The sequence below is a fragment of the Panthera onca genome, chromosome A3 (genome assembly GCF_046562875.1).
Source record: "Panthera onca isolate mPanOnc1 chromosome A3, mPanOnc1 haplotype 2, whole genome shotgun sequence".
Classification (NCBI taxonomy): Eukaryota; Metazoa; Chordata; class Mammalia; order Carnivora; family Felidae; genus Panthera; species Panthera onca.
Genome location: NC_138341.1, coordinates 101,754,405 through 101,775,106, shown reverse-complemented (window position 1 = coordinate 101,775,106; position 20,702 = coordinate 101,754,405). Strand labels below are relative to the sequence as shown.

At 40.5% G+C, this 20,702-nt stretch overlaps 1 protein-coding gene across 1 annotated transcript in view; it reads left to right on the top strand.

Annotated features, from left to right (window-relative positions):
- SPTLC3 (serine palmitoyltransferase long chain base subunit 3) overlaps positions 1-20,702 on the top strand; it is a 130,515-nt gene that overhangs the window by 58,116 nt on the left and 51,697 nt on the right. The window contains exons 5-7 of the mRNA XM_060611913.2: positions 3,028-3,152; positions 5,341-5,434; positions 19,876-19,981. Of these exons, the coding sequence (XP_060467896.1) occupies positions 3,028-3,152; positions 5,341-5,434; positions 19,876-19,981 (325 nt within the window). The remainder of the gene's footprint in view (positions 1-3,027; positions 3,153-5,340; positions 5,435-19,875; positions 19,982-20,702) is intronic.

The window sequence follows — 20,702 nt, the reverse complement described above, 5'->3', positions numbered from 1 at the left end:
AAGAAAATGACCAAGTGTGCCTGGAGAAGTTGAAAACAGCGCCTGAGGGGGCGCCTGGGTAGCTCAGTCGGTTGAGCGTCTGACTTGGGCTCAGATCATGATCTCACAGTCTGTGAGTTTGAGCCCCGCGTTGATCTCTGTGCTGACAGCTCAGAGCCTGGAGCCTGCCTCGGATTCTGTGTCTCCCTCTCTCTCTGCTCCTCCCCTGCTCATGCTCTGTCTCTCTCTGTCTCAAAAATAAATAAACAAATGTAAAAAAAAAAAGAAAAGAAAACAGCACCTGAGGAAAGACATCATGTTAGGTGGACGTCAAAAAGTGAGTGGGAGCTGCAAGAAGACCATTCTATGTGGAGGAAAAAAACAGTCCCAACATCAGGGAAGCCTAAAACAGTACTTCTCCCAACCTCTCTGGAAACTTCCAGAAGAGTTAGCCAGAGTCCGTTCCGTTATTTAGCAGAAGAGCTGGGCCAGAACCCAAGGATGTCATGCCCAGGCCAATGGCCTGGTCACTATCTATCATGGGGTCATTCCCTTTGGATGTAGTCTCTGTTAGGTAAAAACAAATACAATGAGTGATTATGTGCCCATGTCACATCTTTAAATTTTAGTATTTCTTTTTTCTCTGTATCTTTGATAATAAAGTTTTAAATAACAATTTAAGTTTTAACTCCCCTCCCCCCAAGCTTGAGTAAAATTAATTCTGCTAGAATACTTGTTTTACTATGGTTTCTGACATTTGGGAGGATAAATGAATTCTGAACTGAGAAGAAAGGCCAGCAGCCATCTGTTGTATGACAGTGTGACCTCTCAGGAAGGGCAAAGATGATACATGAAATGTGCTCTTTCATATTAAATGCAAAATAAAATTTTGAACTCACTAGTCAATGCCTTCTCAAGTTCAACCCTTCACCATTTTAGCACAAGAAGCAAGCTAATTTACCAATTTAAATAAAATTCTGATATCACACTCTGTATAGTAAAACATGTTGACCTTTAGGTTGAAAAAAGCATGTTTATAAGTAATCCTGAATGTGCTAACAATATTCCTCTAACTTAAAGCTGAGTTAAATCTGCTTCTGTGTTCTGTGGTTGCAAATTACGTACCTCCACTTGTACATTTTTGTGTTTTGTCCAATGAATCATCTCCAGCAGCAGTGTCCAATAAAAATATAATGCAAGACATATATGTAATTTAAAATTTCCAGGAGCACCTGGGTGGCTCCATCAGTTAAGTGTCCGACTTCAGCTCAGGTCATGATCTCATGGTCCATGAGTTCGAGCCCGGTGTTGGGCTCTGTGCTAATAGCTCAGAGCCTGGAGCCTGCTTCGGATTCTGTGTCTCCCTCTCTCTCTCTTGCATTCCCTCACTCTGCTTGCACTCTGTCTCTCTATCTCAGAAACATAAATAAACATTGAATTTTTTTAATTTTTAAAAATTAAAAAATAAATGAAATAAAATGAAATAAAACTTCTAGTGGCCACATTAAAAAAAAGTTAAAAAAAACAAGTAAATTTAATTTCATTATGGGTTTTGTTTGACCCAATATATCCAAAATATTATCATTTGAACATGTAATCAATATAAAAATATTTATGAACCATTTTACATTATTTTTGTTATTGTTTTTGTTTTGTTGTACTAAACATTCAAAAAATAGTGTGTATTTTACTCTTACAGGACATCTCAGTTCAGACACTAAATTTTCATTGGTTAAAGTGAAATAAGTAGAATATAATCCTACCCAGATAATAAAGTTGTGTTCAGTGGAAAATACTTTACAATGCTTCAGTTTTTAAGTTTAAATAAAGTTAACTAAAATTAACTACAATTTAAAACTCTATTGCACTAACCACATGTAGCTCGTGACTACTATATTGGACACTGCAGATCTAGGACAGTAACGGCAAACAGAAAAATATGAGGATCATTAACATTTACTCTTAGCAAGGCATGAGCGATTCAGGATAAGAAGGAGTCAGAGCATAAGCATATAAAAGATAGCAGGATGGTAAAACATGAACTTTGGAGTTAGACTGGATTATCTCTGCTGGTTTTTATCTGTGACCTCTTTACACCTTGGTTTTCTAATCTATAAAGTAATGATAACTGCATTATTGGGCTTTTAAGATTAAATGAGATAACTTGAATGGTAACCTTTGAAATCTAGCACACTCCAAAGGTTCAATAATTTATAACTAGATTTACTACTGTCTATAGATGTCATGGGATCTGTTTGCATTTAAGTGTGGGGCACCCTCTGGGAGCGTTACAATTTAATTAATCACTTGAGGGATGTAGGGTGAGGGAAGAGAAAAATTGTGGTATTTTTTTTGTAGGTTTTATTGCATTATCAATATTTATATATAAAAGCATGCCAGTTGTTAAGTATTAGATTTTCACAAAGCAAACATACCCGTGTAACCAGCATCGAAATCTAGAAACACAACATTTAGAGAATCTCAAAGGTCTCCTCGTGCTCCCAACAAAATTAACCACTATCCTGACTTCTAATGAGAGAGGGTGAGTGGGGGAGGGGCAGAGAGACAGAGGGAGACCCAGAATCTGAAACAGGCTCCAATCTCTGAACACAGTCTGTCAGCACAGAGCCTGACGCAGGGCTTGAACTCGGCAACGGCAAGATCTTGACCTAGGCCGAAGTCGAACACTTAACCGACTGAGTGCCCCAGGCACCCCAGTTTGTAAACTTTAGGTAAATGGATTCAGCTTGTATGCATGTGTAAGTGTCAGACTTCTTTCACGCAACAATGTATTTGTGAGATTCTTTTCATTTTGTTGTGTGGGGCACTATTGTTCCTTCCTGAGTTTAATTCTGTTCTGTAAATATCTCCACAAGGCATTTAATTCCTTCATTCTGCAGTATATGAACATTTGGGTTGTTTCTTGATTGGGGCTGTGACAAATATACATACATTCTCACACATGTCTTTTGGTGATGCACTGGGTTTCGAGTTTTCGATCTTGTTGAGAGAAGGGAAAACTGACTCATCCTATCATTTCCTGTGCAGGAAGTTTGGATAAACACAAAGAGTTGGAGAACCTTGTGGCTGAGTTCCTGAATGTAGAAGCAGCTATGGTCTTTGGGATGGGATTTGCAACTAACTCAATGAATATCCCAGCACTAGTTGGAAAGGTGAGAATTTGTTAACATAATTGTCTTCTTCCGTGTGCCTAAGAATTACAACTCTGGGCAGGTACTATTAGAAGTATGGCTGAGAAGGTCCTTTTTTTTAGGAAAAGCTGATTGGATGTCCAGCTTTCTATTTTTTTTATTTTTTTTAATGTTTATTTTGAGACAGAGAGAGAGTGAGAGAATGAGTGCAGTAGGGGCAGAGAGAGAGAGAGAGAAAGAGAGAGAATCCCAAGCATTCTCTGTGCTGATGGCACAGATATGGGGTTTGATCTCACAAACGGCAAGATCATGACCTGAGTTGAAATTAAGAGTCAAACATTTAACTAACTGAGTCATCCAATTGCCCCTGGATGTCCAGCTTTTTAAATAAATATAACAGCTTAGTCCAGCAAATCTGTTCATAATGATATTTCAGTTATAGAATTAAAGCCCTGGATGTGGGTCACATCTCATCTTTGATGATAGTTTAGCAAAAACAGTTAAATTTTTAGGTTCCCAAGTCCCCAGGTGCAATGCAGAAAACACTTATTGGGCATTTATTTGAACAAAACATTTTGCTCATGCCACTCATTTATTCATTAACAAATCACTTGTTGAGAAACTAGTTTGCCCTCATATAAGGCAAGATACAGGACAAAGATGAACAAGATCTGTGCCTTGTAAGTTTATGTAGTTTACAGTCTGGTGGGGGAAACGATACACCAAATAAAATAGGATGAATGCCACAGAAAAGGCATACACATACATGGAGAAAAGCAAAAGAGTTGCTTCCAAGCTCTTCTTAAGAAAGGCTGAGATGCTTGTGCAAAGTGTGTGACGTGAGAACTGAATCTGTTACTTGTCTGTTAAGTTTTTTTTCTTTAAGGTAAGGAAAAGATAGCAGCATGCATAAAGCACTGAGCTTTAGAAGAACTAGAATATAGGGTAGTGGATGATAAGGAGACTGGAGATGAAGGCAGGTGCCAAATTGCACAGAGCCTTGTAGTTCTCCTTGAGTGTTGGAAATTCTTTCTGAGGAAAATGGGGACATTGATTGGCTGCGTTTAAGTAAGTGCCATAATCAGATTTAGGCTTAAAAAATCTGACTCATGACAACTGAATGCAACATATTATCTTTGATTGGATTCTGCACTGAAAAAAATAGAAGGAAAGAAAACATCTGTAAAAGACATTGACATCATTAGGACAGTTGGGGAAACATGAACTTGGGCTGTCTCTTAGATGATAGTACTACATAAATGTTGGCTTTCTTGGGCGTGATCATTGCATTGTGATTTAGCCAGAGAACATCCTTGTTCTTAGTAAGTACATGCTGAAGAATTTAGGGGTGAGGTATCATCAGGTTTATAAGTAACTCTCAAATGTCCACCAAAAAATTATAAATACACACATACTCATCTAGAGCATTGTTGGCTCTTCCCCAAAAAACTTACAACACTTCATGTGTGAACTTTCTAAAGTATGAGCAAGAACTCAAAGCTTCTGGGTGGCCACAAAAACAAATGGCCACCATAGTTTGTCTCTTCATTTTTTGTATGCTGGAACAATTTTATAGTTTTGAAAGTTTTAAATTAAAAAAGGAAAATAAATTTACAACTGTAATTTATAAGAAGTAAATTTGATTGATCTTTTTCACTTGCCTCAGACTGAATTGCCATCCATACTTTTCCAAATGCAAAGTTTTTAACTGGAAAGCATTGATACTTTGGTCTACAATGATGTCAATACAGAGGAGAATGAGAATAGGAAAACAAGAGCTTGAAAGACCCTGCAGAAAAGACCCCTCCCCTCCAGAACAAGAACACCATATCCCAAATAATCCAACGCATGATTGAGGAACCCCAGCAAATCCACAACCCACCCAAAGTATATCCATTTTCCTGCCAAACATCAATTCTTTAGAAAATGCTAGCTGGCATTTAACCAAGATCTTGAATGATCTTCTCTGATGAAAATCAAATGCAAATGATTAAAGATATAATCCCTTAAAATAATCCCCATGTTCATCAGCTAATTGTCTACAGGATTTTACCCATATAGACACCAGGTAAAACTCTTGGCCTTTTAAAATGAAAATGGGTTTGAGGGATGTCTGTTAAAGGTCTTGAAGTGTTGTTCTATTTCCACATGCTATTTTTCTTTAATTTTATTTATTGGCCTGTGCTTTGTGTGTTTGCTTTCTGAACAGGGATGCCTCATTTTAAGTGATGAGTTAAACCATGCATCTCTCGTACTCGGGGCCCGACTCTCAGGTGCAACCATAAGGATCTTCAAACACAACAGTGAGTATCAATGCATCTCTCCTGACATATACTGCTTTCTTCTAGAACATGCGGCTTTGTCCTTGCCCCATTTGAATGGGGGAACTTAGCCTCATGAAACACAATTATGTTTATTTTCACTACTGGCTTGTTAACCTCTGCTGACCTTAAATGGTTGAAGTGTCTTAAACACCTAGATTGCTAACTGTAACCCAAACACATTAGTGTCACTGTTATTTGTGGTCTTACAGTGCAGCCTCTGAAAACATGACTGATCTCTTAGGACTGACATTTAATCATCAGAAGTGTTATAACTCTCCCTTTTCTATAACGCTGCCTTAGGAAAGTTTTAAGACTTAAGTTTTATGTTATTGTCAGGTAAAAAGTGGTGTTCTTCCTTAGAAGAACTCCTTTCACTATTCCCACCCAGCGCATGCTTACAATCTACTAGGAGAGGCAGATATGTATCAAAGTAGCTGTATTGTGGGTTAAGTAGAAAAAGGGCCACAGCAATATCAGGCAGTGATTAAGAGTACAGGCTTTGGCCAGTGGACCTCTTCATGCTCACCAAAATGGCTAAAATAAAAAAGATGACAACACCAAATATTAGCAAAGATATGAAGCAACTCTCACCCATTGCTGGAGGGTACAATTATACAACTTCTTTGAAAAACAGCTTGGCAGTCTTATAAACATATCCCTATACCATGATCCATAAATTCTTCACCTTGGAATTTCCAGCACATGTCCACAAAAAGGCTTGTACAAGAATGTCCACAGCAGATTTAGTCATAATAGCCAAGACTGGAAACAACCCAAATATCTATAATAGGAGAATGGAAAAGATCTGTTACATTCATATAATGGAATATGACTCTCTGATTTAAAAAAAAAAAAACAAAAACAACGGAATAAACTACTGACACCCACACCATGGATGACTCTTCAGAAAAATTATTTTTAATGAAATAAACCAGACACAAAATAGTATATAGTGTATGAGTTTGTTTATAGCAAATAAAAAACAGACAAAACTAATCTATGGTCATAGAAATCACAAAGATGCTTGACTCTGATTGTAGGGGAGGGAATTGGTGAGAAGAGGCATAAAGGAACTTTCTGGGGTCATAGAAATATTTGATATTTTGATTGGGGTGATATTTACATTCTTATTAAAATCATTGAATTTTACATTTAAAATATGCCAACTTCCTCATAAATAAATTTTCCTAAAAATATAATTGTTATCATACAATATCTTTGGTGTTAAAGAAAAAAGTATAGGCTTCCCCCCTGCCCCAAGCATTTGTGTCCTTGTCCTATAGCTTATTAGCATGTGGTGCTAGTCAAATTATTTAACCTTCTTGGATCTCAATTTACTTATTCCAAAAATGATAATTACAATGCCTGATTCACTGATATGTAAGTGAAGGCATATAAAGTGCTTAGCACAATGCCTAGCAGTGAAAACTTCTGAGTCACTTGTACCTGCTGTATTATTGTGATTATTATTATCCTCATCATTTTCATTGCCAGTGCCACCAAAGGATAGTAGAAAACATTATGATGACCCAGAGGAATGCAAAGATCATTTCACTTTGGGGATTGCATGAAATGGATAGTATTTGCCATAGACTTTGAAGGATTAAGAGAATTCTGATCAGGGATATGGGAAAGGAAATTTCTAAACAGAATAACCTGGAGTGTGTAAAAAGCAGCAAGACCTCTAGTGTGAGGCTGAACTACTGGAGAAGAGCTGAAAAATAAGGTCTTGGCCAGTTAATGAAGAACCAATATGTTATATGATATATATGTGTGTGTGTATATATATACATATGTATGTATATGTATATATATACACACACACATATATATATACACACATACATACATATGTGTGTATATATATATATATGTATAGGTATATATGTATGTGTGTGTATATATATATATATATATATATATACACATACACAAACTAAGATATATGTACTTCAGGAAGCAACAAAAGGTGTGTTTGGACAGTTCTGCTTCATTCCATGCTGATCTCTGGATGAATTGGCTTTGTTCAATGGCTTTAGTAGCCCTCCCTCGTGTCTAGTGGCAGTGAAAACAAAGGTATAAGCTTTGATTTGAGATAGGCTTTGAACAGCCTCAGAAGGAAAAGACCCATCTGCTTATGGATTGTAAAGATCAACTGTCCCCATAACAGTTCTCATACACCTTCACTATCCTGCGTTTGTTACTATTTGGAATTTAACCCAAATTCTACCATTCTCCAGATTTCCCTTGGCGGTCTATAGAGATGATGATAGAAAGATAGATGATAGATGGATAGATAGATAGATAGATAGATAAGCAGACAGACGTGTATATACTCAACTGGGAGACTAAACGTTTTCTTAAACACTAACCAAGAATTTCCTACTCTCCAGCTTAAGACTTTATGGTAGTGATTCTCCAATGATTCCCCCCCACCCACCTCCCGGTATTTATGCCTTGAATAGTCCCTTCCTGGATTGTCTCAGGATTGGTTTACGTGATCGAAAGAATACAGTAGAAGTGATGATATGTCATTCTTAAGGCTAGGTGTTAAAGGCTTATGGCTTCTGCCTGTTCTTCTCTCTGGCATCACTAGTGAGGGCACTTAAGCAGCCTATACAGAAGAACTGAGGCCTCTTGCCAACAACCATGTGAACAGGATATCTTTACTGATCTTCTGGCTTCACTCAGGCTTTCAGATGACTGTAGTTCCAACATCCTGACTGCAGCTCACAACTTTCTTGAGCCAGAACACCCACCTAAGGTTCCCAAACTCCTAACCTGCAGAATCTGTGGATAATAAGTGTTAATTGTGTTGGGGTAATTTGTTACGTAGCAATAGATAACTAATACAGCTTCTCTAGCCGCCATTGCTGGGGCAGAAGCTGGACACCCAAGTGTCATTTCCTACTTCTTCCTCCTTTGAATCTAAAATGAATGACTCAGCAGACTCGGAGTCTTTTTATGCCACTTACACACCCGGTCACTGGAAAAGCAGCCAAAATGACTTGCAGGACAAGCCATTCTTGGTCTACATAGAGACAAGAAACTTGAGAGCTTGTAGCACATAAGCCAGGAAGTGAAACTGGTTTCGGCTAATGCTTCTTGAGACAATTTCCCATGGCCAATATGGCAAAGGAACGTCAGGCCCTGACCCGCTATGTTAGCAACCCTTCCTTTTGAGGGGAGTGGGGCAAGGGATGGCTTGAATTGATTCTTTTCCTGCTGGCTGAGGCTAAAATATGAATAGAAGAGATAATCATCCCCTGCATTCCAATCCCACAGTTATCAAAAATTCTGCTGTTATTCATGGGTATATAGAGTAGATGCCAACAACATGAACACATCAATGAAGATTATTTCCACATTTTTGTTCAAACACAAATATATACAGATGATTGAACAGAAACCATACAGTGGGAAAACTTCTAAGCAGACCCCTACAAAACAACTTTATTTTAAATACTCAAATAAAGTATGCAGTTCACCCACAGATTGAATCTTTCCATTAGTTCCAACTGCTCAGAAATTATTCCAGGGACAGAGAGAAGTTCAGCCAGCTTCTCCTGGTCCTGCCCATGCCACCCTATGCAGTTATTCCATATCTCTTACTTCAGATTCTAATCTCAGGATAGCAATTCCAGTGAAAATACATCCAACAGAAAGCACAGTAACTATATCAGGAAGAAATCCGACAACATCTGGATAACTGGTAAAAACTGATATCATTGGTGAGGGACAGGTGAACATTGTGTGTCTCCAGATGTGATACACTGAGAAAGATTCAACATAACTAACATAGTATACAGATCAGAACACTGAGTTTTATTGTTAGACAACCCCAAAGTAGAAACACTTTGTTGGAAAGAAAACAAAAAAAAAGGGAATGTATGCTGTAAATATGCTAATATCATAAAAAACAAAGAAAGGCTGAGGAGATGATCCAGATAAAAGGATACCAAAGAGCTGTGATAACTAAGTACAGTACCAGACCCTGGACTGGATTCTGAAAGAGATAGGGAGATGCTATAAAGGACATTCCTGACTAATTCACAAAATTGGAATATGGCCAGTAGGTTAGATAATACTAGGTAAAATTAGTTACATAGATAAAAAAAATTAGATAGATAAAATTAGATAGATAGATAGAATGATAAAGTAAATGGAATAGTGTTAATAGATGAATCTGGAAAAAAGAGTATGTGGGCATTCTTTGTAGTACTCTTATTCTTATAATTTTTTGTTGAGTTTGATATTATCTTCAAATAAAATTTTGCTTGTAAAATTTTTTTTGCTGGAACTTTAATTCAAGAATTTCATTTTATCGACCAATTTTACAAAGCTCTTAAAACATTCAGTAACTTATTCTTCACGCCTTCCCTTTGTGCTCCCAGAAAACAGAAAACATTTCTCATTTACATCTTTCTAATAAATGTTAGCTGTGGTCATTTTATACCGGTAAACAGCACTTACTGCAAATTTACTTTGTGCCAGATGCTGAGCTAGTGGCCTTCTCTGATGTACTTATTTAATCTCATGGACAACCCCATGAGGTAGGTGCTAGTTTACAAATGAGGAGATCCAGGCTTTGAGGTATTAAACAACTTGTCCAAGATCATACAACTGCTCAGTGGTTGAAGCCCGGAGCTGTCTGTATAAATGCTGCCCCTTCCAACTAGCTGAGAGTGTGTGCAATGCGGGTCCCGATTCCATCATCTAGTGAAAATTCTATTATTAAACTGCTGTTGCTCTTCAACTTTCTGTGGTTGGTAGAATAATGGCCTTTAAAAATGTCCATGTCCTAATCCCAAAACCTATAAATATATTATGTGATAAAGAGGAATTAAAGTTGCAGATGGAATTCAAGTTGCTAAACAGCTAACCTTAAAGAGATTGTCTGCATGGGTCCAGTGTATTCACAGAGTCTTTAAACGCAGAAAAGGGAAGCAGAGGAGGGAGTGTCAGAGTGATGCCATGTGAGCAAGACTCTGATGGTCACTGCTGGCTTTGAAGAGGGAAGAAGGTCACACACCATGGAATGCCAGAAGCCTCTGAAAGCTAGAAAAGGCAAGGAAATAGATTCTCCACGTACAGCTTCCAGAAAGGAAGGCAGTCGTGCCCACACGTTGATTAAAATCACGTGAGACCCATTTCAGATTTCTGGTCTCCGGAACTGTAAGAGAACATGTTGTTTTGAGCCATTCAGTCTGTGCTAATTTCTTACAGCCTGGTAGGAAATGAATACACTTTCATTCTCACACACAAAGCCTTTGTGCCCACTCACTAGCGTGCTTACTACCTTTAGGAATGGGCACAATTTCCCAGCTATTGTGTTTACATCGCGAAAACAGTCACGTCTGAGAGGGGTTCCTCCAGGGGCCTTTGAATGACTTCTTTCTCGAGACGTGAGAGAGATGAGACGGTGTACAGAGGAGAAAGAATTAAGTAGGATCACGGTATGTAAGGCATCAGTAGCTGCTGACTGTCTTTCCCACTTTGCTGTTCCTAGGATACTACTAAATTCCTCAATAGACAATGATGCTTTAATCCTCAACGTGCATCCATGCAGATTGGAATAATAATGTAAATAAGATGTAGAGGATATTAAGTTGCCTTCCTGTGTGGGGATAAGCATACAACACAACAGAGACCGAAGCTAATAACGTGTGAGATGGGTTCTTAAGAATGGCCGCCTAAACCAGAATGTACTTAAACATCGGGATGATGGGATTTCACACAACCGTCTACTTGTTCTGCCCTCCTGGGCTTTCCTCTGCCTGTGACCTCTGCTTACACCTTGAGATACTCCCCTGACTTTTGGAGGAGAAGAGGTCCTGTTTTATGTAAATCAGTACTAAAGGATACTCTTTGTTATTTAGAGCAACTGTATATCAGTCAGAATTGTGGATCCTTGAATTTTTTAACTGTGTATGGCTAAAATATACCTAAGGTGCAGTTACACCTATTCAGACCAGTGTAAGCTTTGAATTCTATTTGGACAAGCTTGATGTTCAATCCTATTTGAACAGCTTAAATAACTTCAAGCTATTCCTCATTTCTCTATTTCCCACAAGATCAGAACAAGCAACAAAGGGACCAAACAGAAGGAAAATTGTGAAAGGGAACAGAATCAGAACACACAAAGGCTACCCTCCAGGGGAAAATCTCCAAGGACTCAGAGTGCATTTTTAGCCATACCAAATTCAAAGTCAGGTACTAGAATTCTTTATCACCATAGATTAACTCTTCCTGGATAGTGAATACGGACAATTACTGAGACCATATTTATCGCTAGGCACTATGTTAAGCCCTTTGCATAATCAGTTTATTTAATTTTAACAAAACCCCATATTTATAGTTCTATCCATTATCTCTACTTATTAAGAGAAAACTGATTCTCAAAATGATTAAATGGCCTGTCCAACATCACACATGATAAACGGCCAGAGTCCAAATTCAAACCCAAGTGTGTTGCTCTTATCATGGTTCATTTCTCCCAGGAGCGACCCAGAGACAAGGGTTTGAGTGTAACTCATTTATTTAGGACATGATCCAAGGAAGCACCAGCAGATGAGCAGAGAATGGAGACAGAGAAGGAAAGGCAGCCAACAAAAGGCATGTTGTCAAGCAGGTTACCACAATAGACAGCCAGAGCTTAATCCTACCTGGGAACTCAGTGTAGACATACTTCAGTGGGGTGCGGGAATTGGATTATTTATACACCAATTCCCATGTGTGGGAGGTTGGAGGCTGTTCCTGCTTAGGCTCAGTATGCCCCCACAGCCAGGAAGAAAGCTCTTGGACCAAGAATGGCCTGTGTTTTCAATAAGGAGCCAGGCTGAGGGATATAGGCAGGGCCTGTACAGCATGTGCTAGCTAACACTCTTACCCACTAGCTAAGTCCAGCTACTTCCAGGCCATATCAGTGTATTATTGTGTAAAAATCAATCTATATGATTGCTTGTCCTGTTAGTGGCCTAAATTTTAACCCAGAATGCTAAAATTTAGCCTCTGAATTCCTCTGGCTAAATGCTAAGAATATCTGCATTTTCTCCTTTGGGCAGCTTCAGTGAAATAGCCAGTCCTTGGGTTGCCTTTGTGACTCATTAAGTGCCACAAAAAAGACTCTTCAGCACATTTGACAGTCTAAGCTATGGAGTCAGCTCTGACCAGTGACCAGTAAATCTGTTCTCCACTGCGATTCTGGTGCATTTTGAGAAAGTAGGCCGCAGCTCCTTGGGGCATGCGGATGCCTTTGGTAGACACATTCTCTGGGCTGAGTATTAACACCCTGGTGTTTCAGGACCTCAAACCCTGGGTAAATTTTAAGTCTCTGGAAAGGGTGACATCTTGTTGCAGAGATATGGGAAAATCAGGACTGAGTTATTTTTTTTTCTCAGAACCTGCTCACTTTGCTGATAATTACTTAGGATCTAGATTCTGGAACAGTGTTTCTCAGACTTTAACATACACTGAATTCACTAGGGGGTGGTTGTTTAAATGCAGACTCTGATTCAGTAGACCTGGGGCGGGGCCTGAGCCTCAGCATTTCTGCCCATCTCCCAAGTGTCACCAGTACTGCTGGTGCAGGACCACACTTACAAGGCTGTAGGGTAGGCAGGCAATCTCCGACCTAAAGGGCGTCACAAAGGGCTTCTGGAACTAGTCTTGGAGAGGAGAAGCAATTTTTTTCTCTGGAAAGGAGAGTTTCAATGAGGTCAGAGGGCTGGGCAGACCAAGAATTTAGAGCAGTTGGAAAAGAAAAAAAGTGGAGAGGAAGAACCAAGGTTCTACCTAGAGGCATTTAAAGGGCAAGGGGAGACAGAACAATGAGTGCAATGTTTGTGGGAAAACTCTGAGTTTTGCTTCTGAGGGCTCAGGAGTGCTGTTTGAGTGGAAGATCAAACCTATAAACAGCACTGAGACTATTTTTTTTTTATAAGCCACAACTTTTTAGATCTTAAGGTCCTCCTTGGACTCCTGAACTGAGCTGTTCACTTTAATAAAGACAGTGATTGTTTCTATATGTTTTACAACAACTAATAGTATTGAACCCTTGCTACAATGAGCCTTTTACATGCACTAAGTCATTTGAGCCTCATAACTACACAATGAGACACCTGCTAGGATCATCTCCTTTTTACAGGGGAAGAAACAGAGGGACAGAGTGGTGAGGAGACACAGAGCTAGCTAGACACAGAGGCAGAGGTGGCATTTACACCAAGGAGATCTGATTCTAGTTCCCTTGTTTTTAAGTTTATTTATTTATTTGAGAGAGAGAGAGAGAGAGAGAGAGAGAGAGAACAAAACAGGCAGGGAAAGAGCAGAGAGAAGGAGACACAGAATCTGAAGCATGCTCAGGGCTCTGAGCTGTCAGCACAGAACCCGATGTGGTGCTCCAACCCACTAACTGTGAGATTATGACTCAAGCATAAGTCGACGCCCAACTAACTGAGCCACCTTGATGCCCTTCCAGTTCCTACTTTTAAGCACAATTCGCCTTTACCTCCTTTCCCAGCCTTTTCCAAGGCTGTCTCCCCCTGGCTAGTGGAATGCAGGAGACTTGCTCTTCCATGCAGCCCTCCCAGAGCAAGGCAGTTGGGTTAGGCAGATGCAGCCAGGGTTCACACTGGTTGCCCTTGATCTGAGATGCAGGATCCCAGAACTGACCTCTGAGCCCCCAAGTTCCCTGGATCGCATCTTACCTTCCTGCATTGACCTCAAGCACTTAGGGATCCCAGTTGAGTACTATGTTTAATTCCTCCCGGAGAATCAGAGCCCTACGTGCTGCATCGGCCCAGAACTCTGAGGACACTCTGTCCCCATGCTTTAGGCTCTCCCTGTCCTTTGTCTCATGTCCCTGAGGTCAGAATTACTGGTTTCCCTCCCCAGGTACCCAGGCCCTGCCCCTAGCACCTTCCTCACCCTCAAATCAGCTCGGTCCCCTGCTCTCTGTTGCCTTTCGCACTCTTGCAAGATCACCATGCTTCTTACAAACCTGTCCAAAGGCCATGCAACACCTGCCCACATACTGACAGAGCTACCAAGAAAATCTGAGCCTAAGTATTTACCCAAACTGTAAAACTTAACATACCAAATTTTCAATGCATCAGAAATTCCCTCACTGATCTCATGAGGAAGAGACTATAAATGTGACTTGAGAAAGACATTTACTTTGCTTACCAAAGTTAGCCATCATGATTATGCTTTTCCCCATAGGGTAAAAAAGGAGGCATTTCCCCCATAGGCTAAAAAAGGAGGCATTTCCCCCATCACCATCTTAAAAGTAAGAATGATTTATTTGTCATCATTCACAGTTACTGAAGTACCCATTGCTTAATATTCCACATTTGGGCTCAGCATTTGAAGGATGAAATTGGGCATCTCCAAAGGAACAAGAAGAATGGGGGAACAGATGGGAAGCAAGGGCTTAGAGTAACAGGTAGCATTCCTTCATCATCCAACCATCTTTTCACTTAAGAGATATCTGATGGATGTCTATCATGTGCAGACATGAAAATATCTTTGGTGAGCAGCCCATGGAACAGGGAAGCAGAGAACGCATCTAAATGTAGCTGTAGCTGGAGGTGGGTTTTGTGGACTTTTGAAGGAAGAAGGTGTGAACCATCAACCACACTGAGCAGCATATGGAAGGTACAGGCCGTATTCAGCCTGACCATGACAGCTGGCCCTGGATCCAGAGGAAGGGAAAGCCACTGACGGATGAGCAGTAAGAACGGTCTTGTGTCTCAACAAAAGGTCAGTGGCACAAGAGAAGAGGAACGAGGAAACCGTGGCAGAAGAAACAGTGTTGTCACTGTATGCAAAAGTCAGAACAAAGCCCAATATCGACTTCTTATCATCAGGAAGACACTTTTTGAACTATACACAACCTCTCTTCTGAGAAGAATGTGGCTTCCTTGTTTCCCCGTGCCCACTTTTCACAGTACATTAACTGCAGCTTCCCCAGACCCCAGAGGCTTGTTGATCCTATCAGGGCTTTGAATTTAAGGACAGGCTCAAGAACAGGCCCTCAAAGTATATTTGTCACCTAAGCCTGATTCGTTTTTGGCACACTGTTGGATTATTCCAGGTATTCAGTAATTCAGTAAACCGATTAGTCATGCCTGTGACAGACCAGGACTTCCTTTGCGTCACTCACCTAGATGAGGCCTCTGTTTTCATTTTTAATGGCTAAATGTTCAGCACCCATCATGCCAACTTGCTCCTCTCAGCCCTTCACAAACCAAAGAAAATCACTTTATTGAGCCAGATGGTAGTGAATGATGTCTAAGGCATTGCTGATACCGAAATTTGTGGCAATCACAAATAGTGTGATAAGATTAGAAAGCGTGTCATAAGATTAGAAAGATATTATACAGTAGTGCTATGTATGTGCCCCTTGATAGCATCAAATTTATTCTTTTATTTTAATATCTATATCTCAGTATTTTCTTTATATATCAAACTGATTTATTTGCATTTGGTTTTTGGTTGTTGTTGGTTTTATAAACCTGGTGGTTCAGTCAGTAAAGCATCTGACTCTTAATTTCAGCTCAGGTCATGATCTCACAGTTCAAGCCCCACATCAGGTTCCGTGCTGACAGTCCAGAGCCTGCTTGGGATTCTCTCTCTCCCCCTCTCTCTGTCCCTCCCCTGCTCTCTCTCTCAAAATAAATAAATAAACTTAAAAAAAAAAAAGAAACAAAAAACAAAAACCTAACTATTCTTTCCTACTTCTTAGAGGTGTCATGAGGATTAACATCATGCAAATATAAGTGCTTTAATAAGCAACATTATTTAAAAATGTTAGCATGTGGCTTGTTGAAACAGTAGACTCTCACAAGGCCTGCAGAACATAAACCACAAACCCCTGAATCCTACAGAGCTGTACCCCACATGCTGTAGCATTATACAGCCAGACCCTAAGAACCAAAGAGAAGCTACCAGACACTAATGTAAGTCCAGAATCCCGCACTGAGTGAAGTTATCCCTTTCTCTGTGCAGCTTCTGTGATTCTAAGAGGTCAATGAGTTTCTGCTTCACAAGGGGAAATAAGACTGATTGATTCCCCCTCTGCTCAAGAATCCCAGTGTGTGGACCCCACGGGTTTTCTGAAGCTTCACCAAAGACAATCCCCAGGTAACTCTCTGTTCAAGTGGAACAGGATGAGTTCCCTGCCATGGAAGGGACTGGGATTCCTCTTGTTTCCATCTGCAAAATGCATGAAACACATCGTGGCCATTTAAAGTCTTGTTCTCTGTCCAGCTTGTTAATACAAGAATGGAGAGAATCTTCTATGTTCTTTAGTGGTGTCCATTTTAAACCTAATCCCAGACTAAACCTATAATATGTATGTGACCTAGTTGATTGCATAAAAAGTAGAATAATGTCTGCATATACAGGTTTTTCAACATCTTAGAATATTCACTTTTTAAGTGACTGCTAATTTGGTTCACTGGGTTTGTTTTTATTATTATGGCATTGGAACCACCCTCATCATGTGTCATTTCTGTACCAAAAAATTATAAATTCCACTTCCCAGAAGGAAAACACTCTACAGAAATCTTACATTCGTCATTTCTTTATTTCATTCAGAGACTAACAGGCCTGCAGTAGATTATAGAAAAAGGAGCTGTATATCTCAATCACGCGGGTTCCTTCAACATCTTAGGAACTCAGCCTAAAGCAAAATGTCCATACAGGCAAAGGTTTACTGTCCCAGAAATTCTCAAAATAAGAAAGCTGCTTTCTGTTTCCTTGGCTGCCATCTAGTGGGTAATGATGTAGTGTCAGTAAAACACTACATCTGTGAAGACACAAGATGTCTGCCTGTCTTCAAAACCAAAACACAGTTAATGTAAGAAATACTGCAGAGGGGCGCCTGGGTGGCTCAGTCGGTTAAGTGACTTCAGCTCAGGTCATGATCTCATGGTTCATGGGTTCAAGCCCCGCATCAGGCTCTGTGCTGACAGCTCAGAGCCGGGAGCCTGCTTTGGATTCTGTGTCTCCCTCTCTCTCTGCCCCTCCCCCGCTTGCACTCTGTCAAAAATAAATAAATATTTAAAAAAATTTTTTAAAGAAATGTTATTGAAGAAATGAGGCAATTATCCTTTTTCATAATTTCTATTTAGATCTTAAAGTGGTATTCTCCTTCCTTTTTCCTGGTCTACATTCCTTTCCATAATCAAACATTGATTTTGTGCTAATATTGTGTGCTGGTACTAGAGCTGTAAGGAAATCCTAAAACAGATTCCACCACAGATTGGGACTAAAAATAAAGTTTCAGGGATCTCCACTGAAAGGAAGAACCTCAGCCAACTTAAGCCTAGACCAGTGACAATCCACTGAATGTCGCTTCTTTGGTATATTGCTTCTTGATGCAGTGGCTAAAACCAATATTGACTGTACCGTCTTAGATTTAGATCTGCTAGGTTTTTCCTGTGAGCATTTTTTAAAAAATTAATGTTTATTATTTATTTTTTGAAAGAGCGACAGACAGAGAGCAGGGGAGGGGCAGAGACAGACAGAGACACAGAATCTGAAGCAGGCTCCAGGCTCTGAGCCGTCAGCATAGAGCCCGACACGGGGCCCGAACTCATGAACATTGAGGTCATGACCTGAGCCAAAATCAGTTGCTTAACCAACTGAGCCACCCAGGAAGCCCTCCTGTGAGCATTTTTTAGTGGAATCTCTAATGCCTGATGAACATTACATAACAGTCAGGTCAGCTGTTCAGTAGCATCTCCAACTTTTCAAACTGAAATCAGATTATAGACCTAACGTATTTTGGTTTCAGATTCTCAAAAAGGGAGAGTTCTGAAGGTACAAAGAAATGTGGTAAAAATATAATGAATCTAAAAAACTTGCACATAAGCCTCTGCCTTTTCTCTCTCTCTGGGCTTTGCAAGTTAAACACACACACACACACACACACACACACACACACACACACCCCTACAGCTGGAATGGTAGACCAACCTTCCCCAATAATCACTCAGCCTAAGTCCAATCATCTACATCTGGTTGCAGATAAATGAAAAGTCACTGTGAATTATATTTGACATCACAAGTTAACAAGAATAATCCACCAGACATCCATCCTTCTTTGTTCAACATGACCATGGAGTAGTTTGAGAAGAAGGAACAAGAGCTCTCAACTAAGGTAGTGGTTCCGAATGCATGTCATGGTACCAGACTGCATAGGTTCAGATCCTGGCTATGCTGGTTGTGATCATAAACTTCAGGCAATTTACCAGACCTATATGTGCCCTGGTTTCCTGAAACATAAAATGAAGGTACCTCCCCTTAGGGTCATGTTTAGGATTAGACAAGTCATTACAAAGAATATGCTTAGAAGGAAGGCTGGAATCCAGATAGGGCTTAATAATTGTGAGCACTTATTAATGTATCCAGATGCTTCCAAATAATTTTCAAAGGAGGGTTAATTTTTCCCATGCCTTAAAGTTTGGAGTGGGGGATGTCGAAAGTCAGGTCTCAAAGTGTAGGAAGTGAGACACCTGCCAGCAATGCCACCACTCTGTACTAACTCAGCTAAACTCTCATATGCTCATGGCTACACAACTGGTGAGTATCAGTTAATGATATACCTCCAAGTTCATTTTAACCTGGTATCAAAGCTGAAGCCCACAGGATGCACTTAATGGAGAATCTCCAATCTCTGCCGAAGCAGGAGAGGAGAGCCCTTTAAGAGTTTATGAAACCAGGGTGCCTGGATGGCTTAGCTGGTTAAGCGTCTGGCTTTTGACTTTGGCTCGGGTCATGATCTCACAGTTCGTGGGTTCGAGACCCACAGTGGGTTCTGCACTGGCAGTGCAGAGCTTGCTTGGGATTCTTTCTCTCTCCTTCTCCCTCTGCCCCTCCCCTGCTCGTGTGCTCTCTCTCTCTCTCTCTCTCAAAAGAAAAAGAGCCTATAAAACCATGTGCCTCCAGCAGGGGGTGGGGGTGAGGTGATTCTGCCTACTATATAAACCTGACTACTCATCTTGTCAGAGTTAAATTGTACTAAAGTATAAGCCTCTCCCTCCCTCCACCCCAGGTGTTCTCTGATTCTGATCTGGCTCTCTGAAAAAGTTCAGGTCTAAGCCTGAGCCTAAGAAGCCTGATGCCTTCTCTTGGGGTGCCTGGGTGGCTCAGTCGGTTGAGCGTCCAACTTGTGGTCTATGAGTTCGAGCCCCGCATCAGGCTCTGTGCTGACAGCTCAGAGCCGGGAGCCTGCTTCCGAGTCTGTGACTCCCTCTCTCTCTGCCCCTTCCCAGCATGCTCTATATCTCTCTCTATCTCAAAAATAATAAACAAAAAAAAGAAGAACGAAACCTGATGCCTTCTCAAAAAAGAAAATGGGGGAGGAAAAATCAAACCCTGTCATGACTCACTTTCTTTTTTGGTATTATTTAAAGACATGCAAAGCCTAGAGAAGCTCCTGAGAGATGCTGTAATCTATGGCCAGCCTCGAATCCGCAGAGCTTGGAAGAAGATTCTCATCCTAGTTGAGGGCATCTACAGGTATGTAAATCACCTGAGATGTTTGCACACAGTGGGGCCTGTAGCAAGCTAACAAATGAGGAAAGGCTGACCTCTCCTAGCTAAATGGAAAAATGAGTTAGGTATTAGGTATTATGGAGAGACCTGAGCCAGAGCTACCAATGTGAGCTGTCAGCCTTGGGTCACCTATCTTTTCAATGTCTGTACATATGGCAGAATACCTTGGAGGCTGGATGCTTGTGAAGGTGTCCTCAGAAATGCCCTTAGAGGGTATTGCAATAATTCTTTCCACTACCTTTCACTGGCCCACAACTTCAAAGGCTTTTGCTGGCTGGGTTATTCAACATCAGAATGCTTCTTGCCTTCTATGGCTATAGTAGATATGGCTGCTACGTACCCAGATGCTTCTAACTAGACAGTACACACAAACTCCAGTGGCTTGCTGAACTTGGCCAGTTGTTGGCATTAGAATACAAAAACCCTGCACATCTTCCACAAGGTAAGACTAACCTCAAGGGCAATTCCTGATCCAAAGCTGGGAGCGGCTGGACTCAGCATCTGAAGGTATGCTCCATTTCCCACCACTTTGAAGCTAAGTGGACAAAACACCCACTAAGCCACTGAGAGCTGCACTTTTATGAGGAACATGGTGGTGGGATTTGCTTCATTCTCTGTCCGAACTGGTTACTGACACTAAAATGAAGGGTGCCTCCCAACCCTTCTGTTGAATGCCCAAGTCCCT